The sequence below is a fragment of the Glandiceps talaboti genome, chromosome 9 (assembly GCF_964340395.1).
Source record: "Glandiceps talaboti chromosome 9, keGlaTala1.1, whole genome shotgun sequence".
Taxonomy (NCBI): domain Eukaryota; kingdom Metazoa; phylum Hemichordata; class Enteropneusta; family Spengelidae; genus Glandiceps; species Glandiceps talaboti.
In genome coordinates, this window is record NC_135557.1 from 14811742 (window position 1) to 14822384 (window position 10643).

The 10643-nt window shown below is 35.5% G+C and overlaps 1 protein-coding gene across 1 annotated transcript; it reads left to right on the forward strand.

The window, feature by feature from the left end:
• Nucleotides 1-4843: 4843 nt before the first annotated feature.
• LOC144439850 (beta-galactoside alpha-2,6-sialyltransferase 1-like) lies at nt 4844-10087 on the forward strand. Its single transcript, XM_078129085.1, has 4 exons — nt 4844-5147; nt 5890-6086; nt 7977-8148; nt 9831-10087. Exons 1-4 carry the CDS (start codon nt 4844-4846, stop codon nt 10085-10087), a joined length of 930 nt encoding a protein of 309 aa, XP_077985211.1.
• The last annotated feature ends 556 nt before the right edge of the window (nt 10088-10643 follow it).

Consider the following 10643-nt stretch of genomic DNA (forward strand, 5'->3'; position numbering starts at 1 on the left):
AACCTGCTGAAATATTACGTACATAGAAAAAAAGGGACAAACTAGGACAAAAAGTTCCAATAGTTCACCAGACTACATTGAATTTCTTAGAATCTCTTTTAAATATCGATGGGTTCGGAGTCGATCTTATCATTATCTGCGCTAGCAATATGTCCAAGGAACTATGTTAGTACACTTACAGTAGCTGAGGAACTAGAATGCTTACTCTCAGTGATTAAGTTCAAGTGTATATTATCAGGTACAATCATTTCTGTATTATTATATTTTATAGTGGCCCTAGCCTACAAGGTCAAATATCAAAATTAAGCTATTTTCGTGTATCGCAGACCAATTCATGGGGTAGGTTATTGTACTTCACACCTTAATGAGAATAAATGGCCCTTCATCTAAGCAAATTTGATTCCATATTGACCTGGATCTTGATCTTTAAGTTCAGATGTGAAAGCCAAACATGTTCTTATCTTAAATATTTAATGTGTCTTAAACATTATACGTTTGTGCCAAATATAGCTAAGATTATATCTTCAACAACAAACTTTAACATTGTCTGGGTGTTGTTTTACATTTATTACTTGCCTACTTTATATTTAGAATTCTGATGTTGTTATTTGGGTTTTGTCACTAAAATAATCGGACAAGATATGTGGTGAATTCAAGTGTACCAGGCTGTAAAAGAAAAGAACCCATTAAAACTTTGTGAAGGATGTGAGATTTGAACAGCATCGTGCGAACAATCATTTTTTGGGGGGCAGCTAAAATGCAATGGAAACGTCTAGGCCATAATAAATATGGGGAAGTATAAAGGCATTGTACAAAATTAATAAAATACTCAATGGTAAAATGTATCTCAATCTATACAGGATTCCACATTTATTTTGTCAGTGTGGTCAGACCAGATAATGTGTTTATCTATGAAATTTCAACACAAGAGACAACATCCACCCCTTTGATGTGATCGCCACCAATGACAATATAACCAGTTACATCTACTATTTTGCTGTGTCACCCCCCAATAAAATCAACAATATTCCTATTTATGGTTAATTTATTGCTATCACACCAGAGTTGAACGTCATGTAAATGATTTGACACTGTATGAAGATCAATGTAGCTTGCTTTAGAATAAGGATGGACAAGATTGGAATCGTCTGCAAACAGCTGCAGTCTAAAATCAAAGAATGTTGAAGATCATTTATATAGATTAGAAATAAAGTAAGGCCCAGAACTGAGCCTTGAGGTACCCCATGATAAATTGTGGATTTTTTCTGACAAATGGCCATTTAGTTGACGAATTGAGAGCTGTCTGTGAGATAACGTTTTACTCATTGTTGGCCCCCCACACAAATAATGCTATGTTTGGATAACAAAATTGAATGATTGATTGTGTCAAATGCTTTGCTGAGGTCAATAAATACTTAAACTTTGATTTCCTTTGTCAATTTCTTGCTAAATATGGTTAACTAAATTGATAAAGGTCAGCTTGGTACTGCTTTTGTAATAAAGCCATACTGATGTTTGTACAAAGTACTGAATTATCAAGGTGAGAAGTAATTTGTTTATTTACATATTTTCAAAGACCTTGCGAAACAAGGGCAAAATGGATACCGGGCTATAATTTCCAACTATTTCCCTAATCTCCATTTTTTAAATTGGCATAGCTTTTGCAATCTTTAGAGTTGTGGGAAATACACCAGTTGACAAAAAACTATTTATAAGGCACCATAAAAAACTTGAGTTGTTCCGTTATATTCAATTTTAGAATAGGTGGGGTAGGTAAATTTTTATAAACATATTTCAAAATTTATTTCTTCATATGTGAGTCCCTACTTCAGGTAGTTATGTTTTCCGTTGATTTCCATATGGTCTCTTCTCATCAGATGTAAAGTCATTACAGATTGGAAGAACATTTTCATGTTGTCTTTTTAAGCTGATGCATTCACTATTCCTTGCGAGACTTCACAATTTTACCGATTTTATTATTATTTTCTGGAATAAGTAAAAACAAAATGAGGGTCGAAGGGAAAAACTGGGTGGGTCTGATAACCGAAACCAAACATTTTTTTTAAGGCCTAAGTACTGTCTCTCAGTCTGTAGTGTAGTCAAATATAATTGACTTGTTTGTCTGCTACAGGATTCCACAATGGCAGTGATAGTGCTAGTGTACTTATTGATGCATGTATTATGGTGTTCTAATTAATCCAGTCGTGTTTATGACTAGATTCTGTCATTGTGTAGGACATACTGTAGTTAACTATCGTACAACTATTGGTCAACTTCACTCTGAATTAAAAATAATGTTTTTCGATCGAGATGGCATCTCCATATAGTGTCTCTATTAATTTATAAATCTTAGCTAAGGATTTTATTTAGTCATTTAAAAACAAACGGCAGCAGTGAAGCATAAACCTGCACTTTACAGATTTCAAGCAGGTAATTCTAAACTTTTGTTACATTGCTATTGCCTATGTTGTGTTCATAAGACTGTAGTAATACGAATAAAATGAATCCTCCAGTGACTTTCTGACCTACCTTTACAGAGAAACATCGTCCAAAACTTAAAAAAAATAATTATAAAGTGTTATTGTGTTATATTAGTGTGGCATGCTTCAAATACTTGAATTGTTGTGTCAATTAATCTATAAAATTATTTTTAATTTTCAGATTTGTGAATTTTGTCTGCAAAAGTATTCACTAACACCTGAATGTCTGGTCAGTGAGTGAATTGATTCTCGACAATGAAATTAAAATATTGTATGTCCAGTGGCTGTGTTTGGTGACAACACCAAGTGATTTAAATATGAAAGACACAACTTGACCAAGGACAGTCTTTGTTTAGTTGAGTCTGTTGTGCTATGAATAGGTGGAGAACGTAGATGATCTTATGACGTACAACCGTGTTTGAAATAAGGGAGACGGATACTGCAAAAGCTATGAATTTATTTGGTTCCTATGTGAATATCATCTTAAGATTTCCATAGCATATTAAAACCGACATATTGTTTTGAAAACACAACACTGTATTATTGTATTATATCGACGATGAGCGTTTCACACAGTGGCTTAACTGATAGCAGGTATACATTATTAACCAAGTAATTAACTGATAATTAATTAATTAATTAATTAATATATATACCGTTATGTGTCTACTCTACCCATCCAAGTCACCCTATAGTATGGTATACTAACATAATAGTGTTAACGCAAATTTATTTCTTGAAAAGTCGTCGTGTACATGTCAAGTGGTAAATATTCCAATACTTTTGTGACTATTCCAGTTTCCTAATAAATCAAACAAACTAGCAGACGACAACAGCTTCACTTATTTATTTTTCTATTTTTTTTATTTTTGTGCTGGGAATTCCTCACAGCGATTTTCTGTTATGCAGACAAATACAAACAAACACACACAAATGCTACAGTGATCCATTCGGGTTTGGGACTACGTGACAGGGCTATACTGCACACTCTATATCACGTTGCTGTGGAACTGTCAAGGCTTTCCCAGTCAGTCCACAGGCTATCCCAGAGTCATCCAGGCCCGGCAAACATAGCACCTGCGGGCTCCGTGTGAGTAATCGTCCCCGTTGAGTCTGTAGAACACTCACCCTGGGTTTGGGTCGGTCACAGAAAAATCCCCTGTTTCCAGTGGGATTCGAACCCGTGACCTCCCGACTGCTAATCATGTGCGCTAACTACTACGCTACAGGGAGTCGGTAAGTTTAAGGTGGTTAATTTTTGCAGGATGACTAAGTGGTCTGTAATTACGTCATCACTATAATTGCCTTCTTAGTATTCAATACACGAGTGCTTAGCACAAGGTCTTAAGTGTAAGTTCAATACTGCCTTTGTTCTTGTTAGCCCAGAGAGAGGCATACGTACATGCAGAGGCACCAAGTGTGAAATAACGTCTCGTCGTTAAAAGTACATTTACTTACTTATCACCTCGGAGAAGTACTTTCATACATAAACTTTCTTCTGTATGACAATGATGTCTAGGCTGGATAGGTACAGTCAAGTTTAGTTTGCTGGCTTTGAACAAAAACATGGTGAGTACCAAGCTACTAGTATAGTATGTATTACATACTGTCAAATGTTGTGAATTTCAAGGTTTCAATGTTTACTCCAAGATCGTTCTCAAGTTCAGTGGTTTGTCGTGGTACGGATATTTGAAAGTTGCTGCTATGAATGTACTGTATTGTTATGATCAAGATGTATGACTTTGCATATCGTAGCATTGAACTCCAGCTGCCACTTATGATGGTTTGAGTGCCCGGATGTAGATGAGCTCAGGCTCCCCAGTCAAAGTTTCTAGGTTCATTGTCTAGGGTTTTAACCTTGTCAAGGTCAACAGAATGTCCTGGTGATTCAAATTGGATATGCTGGGAGACTTTTGATTCGATTCAATTCGATACTATGACTCACGAATATATTCGACTTTTTTTCCCACAGATTCACAGCCATACAGCTAACTTCACTCATTGCTCAATTTAGAGACTGCCACTATGACGTCAAAGAAAACAAATAGAAAATCACGGAAACTAGTTGGCCTGCTAATATTCTGCCTCCTATTTTTCCTACTTTCGGGTTATTACCTTATATCACAATTCACAGATCTTCCTACGATTCCATTTTTTGCACGTCAGTGTGGAGCCGACGTTGAAGTATTGACCGATTCTACAGTACTTGTGTATCCGTCAAGTGACAGAGATGACGTCATAAGGCTATCAATGGCCGACTATCAGGAACTCAAACGTCTTCAGTACCACACAGAAGTAACACACGTCACCGCTGAAAACATAACAGTTCGCGACCGTGTCAGTTTCCTACCCAAAGAGGGATCATGGATGGACACGGCTCTTGTGACAACTCAATGTTCAATCCAGCCGAGGAATACCCACCAAAATTTGATAAACGTGTTAGAGGAAAAGCCAATGCATCTGTGAGTGAAGTAGTATGTCGATTAAAACAATCTCCACCAATACAATTTGTGCAACCTGACGAATCTCCATTCCATGAACTTGGAATTGGAAAATATATTCCAAAGGAGTCATTTCTTTTAAAAGGTTCATCAACGCTATACAATACATGTGCTGTAGTGATGAATTCAGATGCTTTACGCGATTCCAATATGGGGCGAGATATAGGTAGGTATTATTTGGTCTCTCTTCGGACATGTACATGTATACACACAAAGTTATTTATCTATATATACTAGCTATATATATATTTATCTATATCTACACGTACTACGTGTGCGTGCGTGCGTGCGTGCGTGCGTGCGTGCGTGCTTGTTTAACGTTTGCGTCTGTCTGTGTCTGTCTGTCTGTCTGTCTGTCTGTCTGTCTGTCTGTCTGTCTGTCTGTCTGTCTGTCTGTCTGACTGTCTCTGTCTGTCTGTCTGTCTGTCTGTCTGTCTGTCTGTCTGTCTGTCTTTCTGTCTGTTTGTTTATCTTTCTGTCCGTTTGTTTGTTTGTCTGTCTGTCTGTCTGTCTGTCTGTCTGTCTGTCTGTCTGTATGTATGTATGTATGTATGTATGTATGTATGTATGTATGTTTGGATACATCAGTTACAGGAAGTACATTTCGTACTTACCTCTATTTTCTCGAGATTTCTTCAGTTTTAATGTCGTTAATAATATTGCCAAAATAATAATAATGATGATCAGAACAATTAAAGTGGCCACACCGCCAGAGACGAAACTGGTTTTAGAATCTACTTTTTCTGGTATTTCTGCAAAATGACACAAACTATTATTGCTTTTGAATACATTGATTTCGAGGGTGCACATTTTATAAATATTACACTCGTCTATATGTAGTACTATTTTGTATATGTTACCTTTTACAGCTGCAAATGTCGTCTCATTTTTTCATTTTTCCTTGGTAGATTCACATGACGCAGTCCTTCGTTTCAATGTAGCACCAATTAAAGGTTTCGAGAAGGATGTTGGTAGTAAGACAACCATACGTATCACTAACAACCAAGTGTTAAGATCTTACTGGTTGAAGACGCTGGAAGAATTGAAAGGCACTGAGATGATTTTGACGTGGAGAGAGGGACCGTACAATGCAAATATGAATAAGGTATTATTAAATGGTTTTCGACTTTCTTATCTTAATCTACCAAATACTTTTTAGATTATGATAATAATACCACCCGTAAAGTAAAAAGTGACTATTTATGTCAGGGGATTTGGGGGTATTAGAATTTTTCTTATACGCTATTTGCAAAGCCATACATCTCATTTGCACATACTTAAGGAAAACTCCAACCAGACCTTCTTGTACCTACAAAATGTACAGTGTATCTATTCTGAGTACTGCTGTATATCTGCATAAAGTATGCGTTTGGGTGATTATACCACAGTACATTAAAACAGTGAAGAAATAAGTGTTACTAACAGTCAAGAATAACAATAGACTTTAGAAGGGCAGCACGGCATTCTATACGTCTCTAAAAGAATAAAATAGCGCAAATATTGCGTTGCCGCACAACTTCATGTTCAGGGCAATGATAGATATATAATTTTTTGAAGATTTAAAGTTGTAACCAAAACAAAATTTTCATACCTAATTTCCATCATCATAATCCAGCCATCCTATGTTGGAAGTGTACAAGACAAGTATAGCAACATCCTAATCAAACTTTAAGGGATGTGTCTACAAGGTTTTGTACTTCTTTATTTTTTTAAATCAATTTGGAACCAAGTCATACCAATGTAACAGGTTTATCTTTCTTGGTTGTCTTATTGTAATATTGTAAAAGCCAGCTACATTCAGTTTATATGGGTAGGTGATGAAACAGCTGTCTTACAATATATTACATAATCCAGTCATAAACCAAACTGGCCATGCTACAGGCTTTACCACCAGAGGAAATAGTAAAGTAAACATTATAGTTAATTAACAATGTACTGTTCTCACTGTGTCAGCTATTAATGAGGACAAATCTACACATTCTCAACAAAGTTAAGCTCAATCTACTGGGTAATTTCAGAGTTGAAGATTTTTGAGGAAAAGCAATGACAAAGAATAACACTTCTAGAAACATCTCACCAAGTTTCAAACTCATTCACTTAGTATTTTTTGAGATATAAGTTTTTGACCAAAATTCACATTTTTACACCTTAATTCCATATCACTCATGGAATCATGGCATGCTTAACATATCTTCGTCCATACATCCCTAAATGCATTTCCATTAAATTTCAGCCCAATCTGCTCAGTGGTTTTGGAATTATAGATTTTTAACCAAAAAGACACATTTTCAGCCCTAATTTGCATATCACTGATGGAATCATCCCGTCATGAACAAATCTTACTTTACACCCCCTTAAGAATGTTCCCACCAAATTTCGCACCAATCTGCCCAGTAGTTTTTGAGTTTAAGTTTTTTGACCAAAAATCACATTTTTTGACCCAAAACCCACATCCCTGATGCAATCACTTTCATTTGAACAATTTCCCAACTAGACACCAGAAGTAACATGACCACTAAATATCAAAGCAATCGGTCCAGCAGTTTTTGACTTTAAGTTGTTTACACACACACACATACACACACACAGACAGACAGACAGACAGACAGACAGACACTTTGCCATGCCTATAGCACTACTGAACCTTATCAGTTCAGTTGTGCTAATAAATCGGTTCACTTTAGCTCACTAAAAACAAATTAAACATCCATGTTCGGATGAGACTAGGTAGATTCAAATTCAGAACTGATAATTTGTCTAGGATGGGACAAAACGTAATATTTTATGTGCATGCGAGCTATCAATGTCTGCATTTTGTCTGTGTAAATTTTGACTAAAATTGAAACGTTCCGTGAGATGGAAAAATAATTATTTAGCCGATTATTGAAACTGAGTCTGTATAGTCTTCATACATAAACTCTTCTGCCCCTAAATATGTAGATGAAGCTATTTAGTTTGTTTTTTAAATATCTCCCCTTTGCCATCTCTAACCTAGTGGTACAGAGATAGTCAAGAGTTCTTTTGCAATTATGGTAGATGGCACTACAAGCATCCCGAGTCACCATTGTATTTGATACGTTTGGAAACCCTTTGGAAACTATGGGATATTATCCAAGAATTTAATGTTGAAGAAGTTAAATCTTTTCCAGCAACATCTGGATTTTTAGGTGAGATTATGTATGTATGTATGTATGTATGTATGTATGTATGTATGTATGTATGTATGTATGTAAGTCTGTCTGTCTGTCTGTCTGTCTGTCTGTCTGTCTGTCTGTCTGTATGTATGTATGTATGTATGTATGTATGTATGTATGTATGTATGTATGTTTTTTATGTTGTTAATACTTTATCAAAGGATTCAATAATTGATATCGAATCATTTCCCATGCACTGACCACATGGTGTGTACCTTGAGAACAGCACTACACTTATGTCAGGGTAGAAGTGAAAGATATGTTCAATGATTTTTTAGAGTCTTGCATACTCTTGTATCATTGTATACGTAGACTAATGTACATGTATGCATAAAACGCTAATCATGTTATTACCTCGTGTAAGGGGAGGTATTGAAATGGCCATGTCTGTCTGTCTGTCTGTCTGTCTGTCTGTCTGTCTGTCTGTCTGTCTGTCTGTCTGTCTGTCTGCCTGTCTGTCTGCCTGTCTGTCTGCCTGTCTGTCTGTCTGTCTGTCTGTCTGTCTGTCTGTCTGTGTCTGTCTGTCTGTCTGTCTGTCTGTCTGTCTGTCTGTCTGTCTGTCTGTCTGTCTGTCTGTTTGTCTGTCTGTCCGTCTGCGTGTGTGTCTGTCTGTGTCATCATTTTCTTTTCTTACAAACAGCTAGCTCATTTATAATGGAATTTGCTTCCAAATGATAATCTTAAGAACTGATAGATTTTGGTAACTATCCAATGAACATTATTTAGTTATTTGCATATTTAATTGTTTTGAGTAATTATGCTATATCTTTGGAACGCATACTTCAAATTCAATATAATGTGGTTCATACGTCAACCATGTCCTATAAGGTTTGTTGATTTAGCTTAAAGCTTTTATGAATAATTTGAATAGATAATGAATTTCGGTAATTAAAAATGCATACTTAATTTTCAATATAAGTTAGTACATAAGTTAACCATAACTAAGCATTAAAGTTTGTTGATGTAGATTACAGTTTTAATGAATAATGTACTAAATTAATGAAGTTCGGTAATTCCACTTTATCTTAAGAATGCAAGCTTCAAATTTCATAGAATTTGGTACATATACCAACCATAACAATGCGCACAAGTTTGTTGACATAGCCTTTACTTTTAATGAGTAATTTGAATAATTAATGATCTTCAGTATATATCTTTGGAATGCATGTTTCAAATTCCATATAACTTGGCACATACATCAACCATGACAAAGCACACATCCTCCAAAGCCTGTTGATATAGTTTTCAATTTTATGACTAATTTGCATAATTAATGATAATTTCAGATAATTTTGTATGTGTATTAATAGTTGATGGTAAAGAAGTACATGTGTCATTTAAAGCTTGATGTTATAATTTACGATTTATATGGTTAATTTGCATACTCAATCTTTTTAGGCAATATGTTAAGTCTGCAAGCTTCATATTTCATTTAGTTTCAAATAATTTATTTTCCAATTAAGTGGTTCATCATGTATAATAACAATAGTTGAGAATTTTGCATTCCAACAATGTGTGCTGGCCCAAAAATCTATGGATTTGCCTTTACGGGAGGCATTCAGTTTAAATCTGGTTATGCAAGAAATCACTGCAATTTATTTCCATGGATCGAGAATAATGCCTTTATAGCTTTGTCACCTTTTTTTCTCCACTAGGTATCCACCTGTTATTGCATATCTGTGAGGTAGTTGATGTTTATGGTTATATCCCATCCAATGGAAAGGAGGACTACTGTCACTATTATGAAAACTGCTATTTTTACGGTGGCCTACTTTTCTGGGTTAACCCTCATCCTCTTAGTGCTGAAAAGAATTTGATTGTATCTATGACCGCTCACAATCTAGAAGAATTGCGTCAAAAGACACAGATAACATTGCAAGGATATTCTAAATTTAAATGTGAGACCAATTAATGAAATGATTGCACTAATTAGATGTTGTTCCCCAAAATATGTCTTCGTTCAGCCAAAAAAAATACGAGTGACCATAGGGGGCATTGTCACCACGAGTCACTAGACGAGTAGTGACAACTCTTAGGTCACGAGTACTTTCCGGCTGAATGAAGAAAACTATTGGAGAATAGTATAATTATAAGAAAATTAGCGGAAAGTAATGGCAATTTTGAACGTTTTGATTCATAATTCGAACACAGCAGAACCAGTTACATAGACGCGCGCTGTCTTGACGTAGAACGACCAGAGTATATAATTCCATATTTTTTCAAATAGTTTTTCCCCTGTCTATTTATTTAGTGTGTCAAAAGGATTGGGTCAGGTTTTATAGAGCGGAGACAAGTTAAAACAAGTTAGACAGTCGTGAATTTTCTTTTAGTAAAATGCATACTAATGTTGCAGCAACACTTTTACCTGAAAAAGCGAATTTACCAGTGTATATTCTGGGGTTGTGAATTCCTACGTTTAAAAAAAGTCTTATGAAATATGTGATGGTGATAAGTCAATCAATCAATCA